Below are 17007 nucleotides of genomic sequence, written 5' to 3'. Positions count from 1 at the left end.
TTTGAATATCGAATGTCATGAATTTTCCATCCAACGGTTCTCTATTTTCTTTTTTTTGATTTTTTTTTTTTTATCACTAGATTGTCCTGGCCCGGTGCCAGTCAATACTGTGTTGATAATAATATTTGTAATAAACAAGATCATAAAAGTGATGATCATGAGTGAGGCTTGTGTAATTTGGATATCCCCTGAATTATTAACTATTATTCCTCTTAGAAAACCATCTCTTCTGAAATAACCCCTTATACTGACGATTTCTGTGGCTATTGTTCAGAACCTGGTAGATCAATTATCCAAGGAGAGGGGTTCTGGTGTTTTCTTCTTAAAATAACCTATTTTGATTAGCAAAGTCTCCCAAAGATGACTCATTGAAAATTACTTTGTATGAATCACTGGAAAATCTGAACCTTTCCAAATTCTACTTCAAGTGAATAGTAGAGGCAAGATTTGGCAGCTTATTTAGTGATGATAGGTATTACTGAATCAAAATCCTTTGAAGTCCTATTTGTAACTTCCAACGGTAAACCCACTCACATTCAAAGAGCATCAGAACTTTCAATTCCTTATAAAAGCTGTAAAATCTTAATGCATAAAATAATCATAATTCATCAGTAAAAGATATCATCTATGCATTGCTCAGAAAGTGCAATCTATTTAAAAATAGAATCTTCACCTGTCTTACCTATTAAAATAGATCTGCCCCTCATTAAAGAACACAGAACATCAAAATTCTTGAACACAAAGATTTAAGAATTTCAAATCAGTTTAAAAATGAGAGGTGCCAGCCTCTGTGCAGAATGTCAAGCAAGGAGTTCAGAAAAACAAAAAATCAAGGTTAGGTATTAATATCTAATTAGTTAATTAATACTCATTATAAACAACTATCTTTTTGTGGTTCCAAAGTGCAGAAAACTTCCATGTAATCTAAAGCTCTATGAGAAAATTAAGCAATTTATTTTCTAATTCTAAAGTAATAGTGTCAACAAATGCCAATGTTGAATCATCTTGAAGTAAAAGCTAAAGTGCATAACGTAGAGTCCTACAGTCCCTTTCAGAATGGTGGCACTTGCAGATGGGCGCAGTGATGCACACCTGTAATCCCAGCGGCTGGGAGTCTGAGACAGTAGAATCAAGAGTTCAAAGCCAGCCTCAGCAATGGGGAGGCGCTAAGCTACTCAGTGAGACCCTGTCTCTAAATAAAATACAAAATAGGGTTGGGGATGTAGCTCAGAGGTCAAGTGCCCCCGAGTTCAATCCCGTTATTTAAAAAAAAAAAAGAATGGTGGCACTTGCTCCTTTACTGTTGGAAATATTACCTTCAGAGAATCCAAAGCTAAGTCCCTCCTCAGACTTGCTCAAGCTTAGGCCTCCTCCTCAGTGGTAGCCTGAGTCCTATGACTACATGATGTGGAGATGGAGGGAAGAAGAGATACCTCAATTAAATGACTCTGCAGGGTCATCCCCTCTCCAGGACTCCCTGTGAAATCAGCTACCAACTTCTCACTCAATTGGAATAACTCTGTTCAAACTCTCCCTTTCTTTAATGTCCTGACAGCAATAATGCCCTCCTTCCTGTTCCTTGATTTGTATAGGAACCCTACTGCCCCAAAGGCCTTTGCACTTGTAATTTCCTCTTTCCAGTGGATCAATCCTTTACATCCTTGAGGAGTTTAATTTATAATATCACCTTCCTACTATGGTCTTTCCTAACTCCACATACATACACTCATTTCTCTTTCGCTCTTTATGTATCAACATCTAATATATATGTGTTGGGTTTACTATTTCCACAAGCAAAGTTAAAAAGGATTTTGTTTTGTTTTGTTTTGTTGTTATATCCCTGTCAAAGGATTTTTGTTTTGTTTTGTTTTGTTGTTATATCCCTGTCAGGTAGTCTAAATTCTTTAATTCTACTTGGGAATCTTTTGTGGTGGGCTAGAAAGAGCTGTCAATGGTCTGTAAGTATAGAAGATGGAGATCCTCCTGATAACCTACTGGGAAGTATTGATTTATGTTTTCAAAATACCTGTGCCCTTAGCTGGACATAGAAACTCATAGTTCTAGCAACTCAGGAGGCTGAGGCAGGAGGATTTCTTGAACCCAGAAGTTTGAGACCAGCCTGGACAACATAGAGAGACCCCATCTCAGAACAAACAAACAAATGAAACAAAAGACATATGGAATGTTTACACCACAAATGATTATTTTCAGGAGTTGGTGTGCATATGATAAATAATTGGTCATTTCTCAATTACTACATTCAATTCTTCTTTTCTTTTTTTTTTAATTCACAAAAGAAACATCTGAATCTCACAGAATTTAGTCATTTTTCCTGTTCAATTTTATCCTTGAAGCCAGGCAAATAAGAAAAACTTCTTTTTGAAATAATATCCTGCACCAATATGTTAAATGTGTATAATTATTAGAAAATTAATTATCCCAAGATTATTTAATTAAATAATAAGCTAGTAGTGTTGAAGTCTTTCTCAGAATATAAAGAAATGAGTATGCACTGAGAATTTCCTAAAACAATGTCAGAGCTACAAATAAAATCCATTCCTTTTTCTTTTTTTCCACAATATATTTTTTTAATTCAAAGATCATTATACATTAGTTCATAAGCATTACTTCTTTGGAAAAGGACTGGATAAGTCAGTTGTTTCATGAGTTCATGCGTGTACAGTATTTCTTAGCTCTTGTACTTACCCAGTAACATCAGTGATTTTAGCAGAAACCTACTTCTGAGGCACCATCCCAGGCCCTCCCTGCTTGGAAACAAGGGACCCTCTCATGCTGCTCTTGACTGGTCTATTCCATTCCAGAGACCATGCCCCAGATATTCAATCCAGCCAAGGTAAAGTAGTAAAGCCAGACAGATATCACCACAAAATGTAGTCTGTCTACATTCTTTATTCTGATCTGTATTTCTCACAAACTCTCAAAAGGAAGAAGGTAAAGAAAATGAATGCTACTGATAAGATGCTAAAGACAGATAACAATTATAGACAAAAAGACAAACAATTCATTATTATAAAATATTAGTGTTATGGTTTGGATATAAGATGTCCTCAAAGAAGCTCCTATTAATGTGGGAATGTTCAGAGGTAAAAGGATTGGATTATGAGAGTTGTAACTTAATTGGTCCATCCTTGTTTGAATGGACTGACTTGGTGGTAACTGTGGGCAAGTATTGTGTGGCTGGAGGATGTGGTAACTGAGGATGTGCCTTTGAAGGATGCATCTGCCCCAAGGCCTCTTCCCACCCCACTTTTGTTTCCTGACCTCTCCATGAACTGAACAGCTCCACTGAGCCCATCCCCCATGATGTGCTGCCTCATCTTGGGCCCTGAGCAATAAAGTTGGCCATCTATGGATTGAAACTGCTGAAACTATGAGCCCCAAATAAACCTGTCTTCCTCTAACTTGTTCTTGTCAGCTGTTTTGGTCAAAGCAAATCTAACTAAAACAATTAGCTATCTGGTTATAAAACAAAGCTTGATCCCTACCTCAGACTGTTCACTAGGATCCACATAAGTTAAAGGCCTATGTATATGAAATATAAAAATTTACAGTATAGCAATATGGTAAAAAATACATATTTATATAAAACTGTTGGCCAAAGAAGCCTTTTAAAAATAAGATACAAGTATAAACCATAAATTAAATAAAAAATTAAAAATTTTGAATAACAAAACATACTATTGAAAACATCAAAGAAAAATGACAGATAAGAGTATATTCTTGTAAAAAATCAAAAAAGGATTAGGACCCAGAATACATGAAGAACTTTTAAAACACAATAAGAAAATGAAAAACTAAAAAAAAAAAATTATAAGATCTGCACAGACACTTATGAGAAAAGATATCTAGATAGTAAATAAGCATATAAAGATGTTTATCACCATACGTCATTAGGGAATTGCAAATTAAAATAAGAAAATGCCACTGTGAGACACTTTTTAGAATGCCTAAATCCAAAACATTGACAACACCAAAATCTGACAAGAATGTTGAGCAAGAGGAAATTTCGTCCCTTACTGATAGGACTGAAAAATGGTGCAGACATTTGGAAAAACAATTGGGAAGTTTCTTATAAAACTAAACATACTCTTACCATATGATACAGCAATTGTGTGTTCTTTAATATTTACCCAAATCTGTTGAAAACTAGTGTCTACACAAAAATTTATGGATGCATATTTTTAGCAGTTTTATTCATAATTATCAAAATAGTAGCAACCACGATATACCTCATTCACCAGTGAACACACGCTGGTGCATCCAAACAATGGCTTATCATTCAGCACTAAAAACAAATGTGCTACTAAGTCGTGAAAAGACATGGAAGAAACTTAAGAGCATATTACTAAGTGAAAGAAGCCAATCTGCCAGGCATGGTGGTACACACCTGTAGTTCCAGCTACTCGGAAACGGAGACAGAAGGATCGCAAGTTCAGGGCTAACCAGGGCAACTTAGCTAGCAAGAGCCTGTCTAAAAAAAAAAAAAAAAAAAAAAACTGGGAGTATAGCTCAGTGGTAGAGTGCTTGCCTAGCATGTGCAAGGCCCTGGGTTCAATCAGAAAGGAAATGGAGTAGAATTAGTTGGTCATAACTTTCCTAGCCTTGTATTTGTATACACAATCAGGGTAACTCCACATTAGACTGCTCTAAAAAAAAAAATGATCTATTTTAAAATACTATGCAACTATTTAAAAAAAAGCAGTATGCAAAATATGCTAACATAATTTTCCTGAAGATGGATTATTGAATTTAAAAAGCTTATTATGAAGAGTTTATATATAATATGGTCTTATTTATATAATATAAACCAGGTACTAGATATGCAAAAACATTAAATGTATGTGCACCAAAAAAGTCTGGCTATATATATTGTTAACACTGGTTCCTTCCTTGTGGTAAGAGTGGAGTAAGAAAAATAAAATTTCACTTTTTTATTTGCTTTATATAAATGTTCTATATAGTTTGAATGTTTTACAATAAACCTTTTACTGTAGTAATATAAAATAATTTCAAAAGGATGCCCACTTTTTAAACTATCCTTGTATTTTTAAAATCTATTTTAAGTCAGTGTTTATGAAAATATGGTCCAAGAAATGCCTGGGGCGGGGGGTGGGGTTGTAGATCAGTGATGAAGTGCTTGCCTGGCCTGTGTGAGGCACTTGGTTTGATCCTTAACACCACATAAAAATAAAGTTGTTGTGTCCATCTACAACTAAAAAATAATAATAAAAATAAACAACCTCTGGGGTGTTTATTAAGAATATATATACTCCCTCGATTCCATTCCAACTCTAATGCATCAGGACCTGTACAAGTGACATATAGGGCTTTACATGCCTAGCAACAGCACCAGGTGATTCTCAAGTGCAATTAAGTCAAAATGAATAAATACAGTTGCCTAAAAATCAATAAATATCAACAACCTCCTAGATAAACACCTACCAGTTACCTGTTAGTCTAAAACTGAAAAACAACAGTTAGCAAAAGCTCAGTCCCTAGAAGGGAATAGCTAAATATCTAAAACAATGGCTGAAGTCATGTCATGAACCATGGCACACTCTAAAGAAACACTGTGGCAAGGAAGAAAGGACTATTAAATTATGTAGAGGTAAAAACTACCAAATGTGCCTAACTTCCTTTCTCCCTCTCATAATTCCCATCTGGTTATACACAGAAGCAACAATATTTGAGTAACTGTAAATCTGTTTAATGATTCTAATATTGAAATGAATTTCTCATGCTTAACAATGAGGTGCAGACCTAAGAATGAGCACTTTCTAAAGAGACCAGGACTTAAATAATCAAGAAAACTGATTTTTATATCCATTCCTACTGCCACTTAAAAATGTATCTTGACTTGTTTATACTCTACATTTGAGTCAAAAGCATAGAAACTGAAGACTATAATTTATATAGAGATCCCTTCTATCTTTCACTAATTGAGACATCATCTTGAAACATTCCCTAGAATCTAAGTTATGCATATGATGCCTCTCTATAACACAATCTAGAGCAGATTTATGCCACACTATGCCAGCCAAAGGGGGAAGTTACTAGAGTCATAGAAGACTTTTCAATAATTGGCCCCATTACAAAAGCCCAAAATTAGTGGAGCAGGGCAGACTCACAAACTTACCAAGGTTCAATGTATTCACCTACATTCCACTTTTAAATTATAAAATTTCTAAGAGTTCTGTCTTTTTTCTTTTAGCTTTATCTATAAGTGATCCATCTTTCAGAAGTAATGAGTTATCCTGGATGTCTTTTGCTTCTTTTCCCATTCGAAAAAAAACACATATTAAATTGCAGTTTCAACCTCTTGCTGCAGATGGCATCCTATTTTATGCTGCACAACACTTAAAAGCACAGTCAGGTAAGGTTGACAGAATCTTTGCAGAAAAAATTTAAAATTCTAGTGAATTTCAAAGAGCCTATTAAATAATGTGATAATGCTGTCTAATTTTTAAGTTACTCTGTAAAATATGTAAACACTTGATGTTTGTTTGATTGTCACTGCTTACAAATCCAGCTTCCCCCCAAATATAAATGCTAATAAAATAGCAAGAAGTTTTGGGAAATTAAAGCTAGAAAAATCCAAATATATAGTATATGCTCAATTTTATAACAATCTCATAAAATAAAAGTTTAAGTCATGTGTTATGGTTCCAATATTAGGTGTCTCCACAAAGCTCATGTGTGAGAAAATGCAAGAAAGTTAGAGGTGGAATGATTGGGTTATGAGAGAATCAGCCTAATCCATGTGTTAATCCTCTGATAGGGATTGCTAAGTGGTAACTGAAGTGTGTACCTGGAGGAGGTGGGTCATGGGGGGACATGCTTTTGGGATATATATTTTATCAGGCGGAGTCACTTCTTCTGGTGCCATGTCCTGAGCGGCTTTCATCCACCACACCCTTCCACCATGATGGTCTACCTCACTTAGGGCCCAGAGCAATAAATGACTTTGGAACATGAATCCTAGATTTATTATTTGGATAAAGGAATGATCTAAAGAGAATTTTTAGAGCTATAAATGAAGACAAATCTTTCTGGAATTTATCATACATAATTTCCTTTGCTTTATTTTTATATGCATATTTTGTCCGTTTTGACATAAGAATATCAAGTTTTGTGTTTTAGTCAGCTTTGCTGCTGTGATCAACAGATCTGACAGAGCAATTTTACAGGAGGAAAAGTTTATTTGGTGCTCACAATTTCAGAGGTCTTAGTCCATAGACTGCTGACTTCATTGCTCTGGGTCCTGAGTTGTTAAGTACCCTGGTTTTAATCCCTAGGACACCCCCTCCCCAAATCTAAATTTTACATTCTTAGATTAACCTAAAAATAATTATCAAAGACATAAGCTTATTTTTTAGCAATCAAGTAGCATATTTTAGAATATTTTTGTATAAAATTATTTTAATGTGTCATTATTTTAGAATGTTTCATTTATTCAAGTACATAAGATATAACTGATTGTCCTGTACTTTCTATATTTTCAAAAAGCTATGTCTGATATAAACATTAACCAAGCCTTCATAGTCAAGCCTCTGCTAAAAGTTAGTAAAATAGTTAATAAACAATGTCAAAACTCACAAATTTCAACATCAGTGATCAATTGGATTTTTAATAGGTGGAACACTAAACTCTCAATTAACAAGTTTCCTGTATCTCTTTAGAGGTTAATTAATAATTTGAGCAGTCTCAAATAGTATGTAAAAAAAAATTTAAATTAGCCTATTTCAATAAAATAATTTTGTATTGATTGAATATTTTGGAAAAGATATAAGACAATGGTTTCTATTCATCTGTATGTTAAAAATTTAACACTCAAAATGATTTTTGATATATAAAATTACCAATATTTTGTTAAGAACCAATCAATCATCTGAATTCATCTTGATATAATTCTTCCAAATGTGTTTTTTTAAAGTCTAGTCATCCACAGTGTTAAATATATTTATGTAAATATATTCAAATAGTTAAATAACATATTTATCTTTGATTTCCTTTTCTAGGGAAAAAGTATACTAAATTTCTCCAGTATGCTGTTTCTAAAGTCTCTTCACATACATTAGGTTTCTGGGGGTGGCATAGGATGGGGTACAGGCAATGGCAGAACACATGGGCAACTTGGCAGATGATATTATAGATTTCCTAATCACATTAAGATATTTTTATTATAGTAAAAAATAGCTTTTTACTATAGGATTTACTACCACAAGTAGAAAGAAAATTCTTCCACAATTGTGAAAGAGAAACTGGTTTGTGTTCACTTGCAAACCACAAAGCATATTCAAGGTGTATAACATTTTTCCCTTTAATACCAACTGTTTCATTGTTCTAGTTTCCTGGGTTTTGAATCATTAAATAATCCAATCTGTAGGGTTTTTTTTTTAAATATAAGCTATTTTTGTTATGTTGCTTTTCTTTTTTCTTATACTTAATATGTTGTTCAAGTTCAAATTTTTTAAATAAACTTCCTTTGCTGAGAAATTTTAGAAACTTTTCATATTACAGGAAAAACACACTTCTCTTTTAAATCAAATTAGTGTAAGAAGTATTCTCAACCATCTCACCCCATAACCCTACAAAGATATATCTCCTTATTCCAGTTATTCATCAACATCTACTTATGTGTTTGGTACTAAAGTGTTGGTCCAAATTCACAGATCCTCTTCTTACAAAACCTAGAAGCTGGTGGATGGAGCAGCTATTAATCAAATCATCACATAAGTAATGACATAGAAGATTGAATACTCAAAAATTCTGAGAAAACTGATCAAAGGAAGACAATTATATGTAGTGTGATAGGTGTAAAACTGTAGAATTGCCAAGTCTTTCAACCATTCTAGAATGGTCTGGTGTAGCCTAGAAGGGAGAATGGAATGCAAGGACACTATTTTGGGAAGGGAGATGAGGCAGTAGGACGCTCCAGAGGAAGAAGGAAGAAAAGTAGCGTAGTGTCAAATATTCCTGGTTTAGAAAAGTAAGGGAGTGTGAAAATGCTAGAGGAGAACACTTGGGGAGAGGTTTCTGTATGGCTTCGTATGTAAACCACTTAGCTACTCCTGAAGCCATCTTACATTGAAGAACTATGTTCTTTCCCATGTGTGTAGAGATGTTTTTACTTTTTCTCTGCATATCTCCCTGCACTTTCAGATGCTAGGTCATATTTGTTCAGATGTAATTATGTAATTATAAAATGAAGGAAGTGTTATGAAGGAGGGGAAAAGTACTGGAGGGGTGGTGGGACCTGACCAACTCCAGGAAATGCAGGAAGACTTCTCTGAGGAATTGGTATTTGATCTGAGAGCTGAGGGATAAGTTTCCTGATGAGATGGGCTAGGATGGAGAAGTGTTCCAAGAAAACATGCACAAAGCTCCAATGCAGAAGGATGGAACCTCTAACAAGGTCATTGTTGAAGTGGAGTGTGGAAGAGTAGAGAATGGGAAACTGCAGATTAAGTTGAAGAGTTTTGGCATCTCTCCCAATATCAGCATTAAAAGATGGCCTAACAATCATTTGAAAATATCACTTTAGCTTTAGTATAGATAAGACAATCAATTGGAAAAGAAAAAAGTGGAGGTTTTTGAGGCTTAGCTTCAAGAATTAAATGAACGAGGGAGGAGTGACTCACTGAACTCGGGAAGACTGGAAGAGGCCAGGTTTATGGAAGGAAATTCACAAATCAGTATAAACGTGGGAGCTTGAGATACCTTTAAAACACACAAGTGGAGGGGGCTGGGCTTGTGGCTCAGCGGTAGAGCACTCACATAGCATGTGTGAGGTCCTGGGTTCGATCCTTAGCACCACATAAAAATAAACAAAATAAATGTATTATGTACAAATAAAAAACAAATATTAAAAAATAAATAAAACACACAAGTGGAAATCTCCAAGTTGGGATCCATGTACTTGTAGGCAGAACTGGAAGAAAAGAGAAACTGTTCGTAGAGCATACACTATTAGTTTTGATAGTACCACTATGAACTTCTCTCATTCCAATTCCCTTGCCTACCTCCCCAATATCTGATCAAAAACAGGACCAATGATTTGGAATAAAACATTCAAGTTACTTATTTTTGCACTTTTGCTTCAACTAAATCATCTAAGAAAAAAAATTTTCAATTAAGTGCAATTCATCTACTCAGTAATTAAAATTCTCTATGCTCACTCCTCCACCCACCCCCAACCAAACCTTGGTCTAATTGGCCACAAAAATAAAAGTTATTAATGAAAGTAGTGAAATTATTAAATCTTTTTCTTTACAGGTGACTTTTTATGTATCTCCCTAATAAACGGTTTTGTTCAGCTTCGCTATAACCTTGGTGATAGAACTCTCATTCTGGAAAGTCTCCAAAAAGTAACTATTAATGGAAGCACTTGGCATGTGATTAAAGCAGGACGCATTGGTGCTGAAGGCTACTTGGACCTGGATGGAATAAATGTAACAGAAAAAGCCTCTGCTAAAATGAGTTATCTGGATACAAATACAGACTTCTATGTTGGAGGAGTATCATATTTACATCTTGTAAATCCCATGGCCATAGCAAGTGAACCTGTGGGTTTTCAAGGTTGCATTCGAGAAGTTATTATAAATAATCAAGAACTGCAGCTAACTGAATTAGGGGCAAAAGATGGCTCTAATGTGGGTGACTGTGATGGGACAGCTTGTGGGTATAACATTTGCAGAAATGGGGGCAAATGCATAGTTAACGGTACAACCTTTGCTTGCAGATGTTCACCACATTGGGCTGGAAATACATGTAACCAGTCTGTGTACTGTTTGAATAATCTTTGTCGCCACCAATCTCTATGTATACCTAGCCAATCATTTTCTTACAGTTGTCTGTGTACTTCAGGTTGGGTGGGAAGGTACTGTGAAAACAAAATTTCATTTTCAACTGCAAAGTTCATAGGTAATTCTTACATTAAATTCATTGACCCAAATTACAAAACAAGAGACCTTCAGTTCACAACTGTATCCTTAAATTTCAGTACTACTGAAACAGAAGGCTTAATTATATGGATGGGAAAAGCTCAAAATGAAGAAAATGACTTTCTAGCTATTGGTCTTTATAATAAAATCTTGAAAATAGCAGTTAACCTAGGAGAAAGAGTCTCTGTATCCATGAGCTATAGCAAAGCCACATTCTGTTGCAACAAATGGCACCATATACTTATAATTCAAAATCAAACTCTTATTAAAGCTTACCTAGATAACAGTCTAATCATTTCTGAGGACATTGATCCACACAAAAAGTTTGTTGCCCTAAACTACGATGGTATCTCCTATTTAGGAGGCTTTGAATATGGTCGAAAGGTAAATGTTGTTACTCAGGAGATTTTTAAGAGAGACTTCATTGGCAAAATTAAAGATGTTGTATTTTTTCAGGATCCACAAAAAATTGACTTAATTAAATCTGAGGGATACAATGTTTATAATGGAGATGAACAAAATTAGGTACATAATATTGGGCATTTTAATATACAAAATATGTGTAAATGCAGTTATTTTGATAGTCCTTTCTGTCACATTGTTAATGAGTAAATGAAAATGTTACCACTAATAAGCAGTCTATAGATGGGAGTGAGGGGAGGAGGGGTGGGTTTGTGGGCATGGGAAGGACAGTAGAATTAGACAGACATTATCACCTTATATATATGTAAGATTACACTACTGATGTGACTCTGCACTATGTACAACCAGAGAAATGAGAATTTGTGTTCCATTTGTGTACAATGTGTCAAATGCATTCTGCTGTCATGTATAATTAGAACAAATAAAAAATAAGCAGTCTAAGTAAGTCCTAATACATCTTCTTGGTAAATTTGTAAATTATACATTGTTACTTTTCCTACATCTAAGTATCTACAAATGTGTTGATTCTTTAAGTTTAAACTTCATTAGTTCATTCAGAATTTTTCTTAAATAAAATTTAGAAATGAATTAAGAAAAAGTTGTTAACAAAAATTATACAAAATATAACCACATTCTACTACTTGGCTCACAGTCATAAATCTTTATATAATTGCAACAATGAACTTGAATATGAATTTAAAACACATAGGAATGGGGAGGGTAAGGAAGAGTGGGTTGGTAAGAGCTTAAGTCTTTATGCTAAGACACTGAGACATAACAGTATTTGTAATTTTTAAAATGGCATATTCATGTCACATATAAGCATGAAGGCAATCTTAAGAATTTAAAGTGGCTGCCTCTAGAGTAGTGCTGAGGATTGTTGTTTATAACTCTTGAACAACTACTTGAGTTTATAACCATATGCCTATTTAACTGATCAAACTTAAAATTAAACTACATGTTTTTATAGTCTAAAACCTCAAAACTGGCCATAAAACGTTCTGAATGTCACTGAAAATTACTTTATCCTATTATCCTAATAATACACACCATTGAAAGATTGAGAAATATTTTGCTCAAACACAAGACACTGATATAATTGGGAACAGCATTTCCACAACTTTCCACTCCCATGCCATCAGTGCATACCAGAAAGTAGTTATTACTGTTGTTACTTAGCATTTTCAGCAATTAATATCTGATGACAATTGTGGCAAGAAGACAACAAATGACTGCATTCAGACCTGCCTTGGAGCATCAACATGTGGAAGAGGTTATAGGGAAGGTACAAGGATGGGGAAGAGCATGTAAAGTTTAAAAGGAAAACTGGAATTATCAATCAAGTAAGTGGAGAAAACGTTACACAGTTACACAGATAAAGAATGATGAGTGTGTAGTTAATATCTATGCATACTTCAGTCCATTCAAGGGGACTAAGTAAGTAATTGATCATTTAAAGAATTTTTACAGATTTGCTTTTTGTTTTGTCTTGTTACTTGAGTCACTCTAATCTATAGGAATTCCTGGAAGGACCAAGGAGCAAAATTAAGAACTTCAGTATCATTGAATAGGGTACAAAGTGTTTCTACACATATTGTTCCTATTAACACTAAGATGTGTGAAAAGTAGAATATATTGTAATGCAGACTTGCAGAATGTCTGCACAATGATTCAAAGGGTTTTTTTTGTTGTTGTTTTTAAACAGAGGCCACTCATGATAACTCCTCCAATATTTGAAGGAAATCTCTGACCTAAACTTGCTTTGGTGCACACCATTGCAATGAACTTTGGAGATACTGAGATCATGAGGATAAATGTTCTGAAAAAAAAACTTTTTGGAAGCTCATAGTCAAACCTTTCAAAATACACATCCTATGTGTGAAGAAAGCTGTTCTATGGACAGTTACAATAGCTTCCTGGAAATTTTCGTCCAAATCTCACTCCCATCATATCAAGCCATGTGTTCTTTCTTTAAAGCAACCCTTCCAAGTGTGGTCCAGTGTCCTCTATGTGAAGCCATATTTTCTTCATATACTCAAACAAAATGCCATATTGCAAACACTGAATGTAGAAGCAGATAACATAATCCAGTTGTCTTAAGGAAAATATGCAAAAATGAAAACAATGACACTCTTCTCACTAAACTGAGTTAGTTTGGAAGTTATTTTTCATACAAATATATAACACAATGGGATTATTAAGTTTAAGATATTGAAGTTATCAGTTTAATTTATAATAAATTAAATAACAATATAACCCATATAAACAAAAGCTTCAGTATTCTCAATAAACTATAAGTTTTTCAAATCAAAAATCTGGAATTTCTTCTTGCAGCTTCAATTTTGCATTCAGATGTTATCACTTATCTTCTATACTATACAGCAAGCTCAATAAAGTTGGACCCTTTCCATGTTGCTCATTGAATTCCAATAACTAAGCATACCAAATAGATACATAATAAATATTTAAGAATTGGAAAATATTTCCTAGAGATTCTCTGGTAAGTCAGAATGACTTGGTGAAAACTTTTTTTTTCCATCTTAAACTCTTCATATGGTCAATAATCAACATTCCTGTTTTTGCTATTTTACTGGTGATGGTATTGATGATTTCCTCTGATAGGTGCTTTTTCAGCAGAAAATAAAAGTGACTGATACAAAAAGATCTTTAAGATAATTTCACTTTAAACGTTCTGATGTTTCTGAAACAAAATGCTGAATACAAACTTATAAAGCAAAGTCAAACAACAAATTCCTGGAAAAGAAAAATACCCCTACTTGGAAAAAATTTTCTTTTAAAATTAAAAATATTCTTAAAAGACAACTTGGAATGATACACATATATATGTATACACAGTGAATTATTTCATAGAGGTAGAGGTATTTTAGAGATATTTGGAGTTATATTGAATTTATTGCCTTTTAAGTACATATGCTAGCATTTCTCTCAATGGCTGGTAACTATTAAGATTCAACTTAGGAGTGGATTTGAGTGTTTAAGACAACTTTTTTCTAGCTGTTGACTTGTTATACTTGTTCTCAACTCACTCCTTCTTGCTCTATACATGAATTACTAAAATACTTTATGAAATAGCAATTAAAGAAATCAGAGTGCTTGGAACTTTTAAAAAAACAGAACCAAAACTGAACCCCAATATTATGTATAACCATAATGCAATAATAAAAAATTTTAAAAAGCAGCACCAATTTTACTTGTGATTTGTTTTGGGAGACACAAACTAAATATGGCTTATTATTTTTTATTTTTAAATATTGTTTATTGTACTTTGTAAATCCCTAGTAACTGGTAACCTGACCAATGTTTTAGAGGAATCTGAGATGGGAATAGTACAAGTGGCACATTCAAATGTTAAAATTAAGTAAAATTGTTTTTACTGAGTTCATTATCAAGCTCTCATAATGAATTCAACTTACGTGATATACTTTACACAGCTACTATTAAAAACTTAGGAGACAAATGTATACTTACCTATTAAAAGCAGTCTTATAACACAGGATAGTTATTTACATGTTACACGAGTATAAAAACATTTGCAATACTCAAGCAGCTTAACACCACTCCATTTTCTTCTCTATTGTTGCTATTATTTATTATGGCCTTAGATATTCCATAACTCCAAAAATCTAACATTAGTTCATCAACAACTAAGCTATAATTAGCAAGTCTAGATAGAACAATGGTCCACAAAAGAAAAGAAATGCACCCTGCTGACTTCCTGACTTGACTCAGATCAGACTCATCTAAAGATAATAAATTTGTGTGGCTTTATGGTAATTTGTCACAGCAGCAATAGAAAACTTAGAGGACTAGAGAATTAAGATTTATGATTTATAAATACCTTGCAATTCTACACCCCCCCCCCCAAAAAAAAAAAAAAAACCAAAGGTTTTTTGGTTGTTTTTTATTCACTTGGAATTGGGCTGATCAGTGAAGGATTTCAGAAAGGTTGGTGGAAGAAGAGGGGTATGAAAGCTGTATAAAATATTCAGGCTTTTTGCTCCTCACTCTTTCATTTTCAATTCTCAAAGCACAACTGCTAAGCACATGGACTCTGGAGAAAAAGCAGACATTAGCTAGGATTCCAACTCTGAAAACAGCAGTCTAATCTTGGGCAACTTTTCTAAATTCTACTTTCCTCAGCTCTAAAATAAGTCTTTACCTATCAGGGACAAACTAGACTCATGTAAGTATTCAACACAAGGCTTGGCACACAGAGGCTCACAAGTTTTTGTATCACTACAAGGTTACAAGGGGTGAACTTTATATGCAATGAGATATCCTCGTACATTTTACTTTTTATATGCAATGAGATATCCTTGTACATTTTACTTACCAAAGATATATAATACAAGCCGTGGTAAGATCATTCTAAATCTTTAAAAAATGTCAAACATTTTGTAAAGAGCAAGTTTTTCTTAAAACAGGAAAAACTGAAAGATGAAATTTATAGAGTTCACTAGTTTAAGGCTAGTTGTAGGTGAGACTCAAGAGACTAAGAATGGCGTTGGATCTACTACTCAACACAGAGTGTTTTCCCATTCTTTCTTCACAAGGAAAACTTCATGCTTAATGTGGCTTTCCCACCTCTCCACGATATTCCAGTCAACCAGGGTTTGTTAAAAGGCTTAGTTCTGGAACAGAGCAGTAGCTCAGTGGTTAGGAGTGCTTGCCTACCTAGCATGTACTCTAGGCCTGAGACCCTGGGTTCAATCACCAGCACCATTGGGGGGAAAAAAAAATCTGGTTCTAACATTTGGTAGTCCTGTAATTCTAAGAGATGGCATGGCCAACACTAGCTGGAGGCTATTTAGGCTTTGCCTATTCAAAACAAAAGCAAAAACAACAACAACAAAAAACTTGTATCAAGATTCAATGAGATATAAGGCAGGTATGATGGTGCACACCTGTAATCCCAGCGACTTGGGAGCATGAGGCAGGAGAATCATAAGTGCAAAGCAAGCCTCAGCAACTAAGCAAGGCCTTATGCAACTTGCCAAAACCTTGTTTCAAAAAATAAAAAGGGCTGGGATGTGGTTCATTGGATAAGCACCCTAGGTTCAATCATGGGTATAAAAAAAAATTTTTTTTTTTAATCAATGAGATATGAGCAAAGAATTTCAGAGTAAGCATCAAATTATGTTCAAAAAACTTAGCTAAATGGTGTCCAAACGCTGACTTCAAGGCTTGATCTTCCCATTCAATAACTTATTGATTTTAACTTGTACCTTACCAATCTGGTATCAGATTAACCCCTGAACCATGTAGATGGGTTAAGTCGATTTACTGACAACATACACATTTGTAAACCCTTAACAGCAATTTCTTCATAAAGATGCAAAAGATGACTGACTTTTGGCTTTGTTTGGGGACTATCCCCCCACTCCAAACAAGTTAATTTCCAAAAGAAATGGTGACCAAAGTTAAACAGACATTATATAAAGAAAAGTCCCTTATTTTAGAACTTTCATGATAATAAATTTGAGAAGATAAAAGATTTTTTTTTAAAAAGTGTTGCAATTTAAGATTAAATGTTTGGTTCTTGGTTCTGAATTTCCTCTTCAATAAAAACTGCAAGGCTAATTTAATTTTAAAACCAAAT

General features: G+C 34.1%; 1 protein-coding gene across 1 annotated transcript in view; it reads left to right on the top strand.

Annotated features, from left to right (window-relative positions):
* Positions 1–11499, top strand: part of Eys (eyes shut homolog) — a 1560564-nt gene extending 1549065 nt beyond the window's left edge. Inside the window, 2 exon segments of the mRNA XM_015487393.2 lie at positions 6233–6394; positions 10297–11499. Coding sequence (XP_015342879.1) covers positions 6233–6394; positions 10297–11489 — 1355 coding nt within the window. The 3' untranslated portion in view covers positions 11490–11499.
* The last annotated feature ends 5508 nt before the right edge of the window (positions 11500–17007 follow it).

This window comes from Marmota marmota, unplaced genomic scaffold (assembly GCF_001458135.2).
Source record: "Marmota marmota marmota unplaced genomic scaffold, marMar, whole genome shotgun sequence".
NCBI classification, from domain to species: Eukaryota; Metazoa; Chordata; class Mammalia; order Rodentia; family Sciuridae; genus Marmota; species Marmota marmota.
The sequence above is the reverse complement of the archived record's forward strand: the minus strand, read 5'-3'. Positions and strand labels throughout refer to the sequence as shown.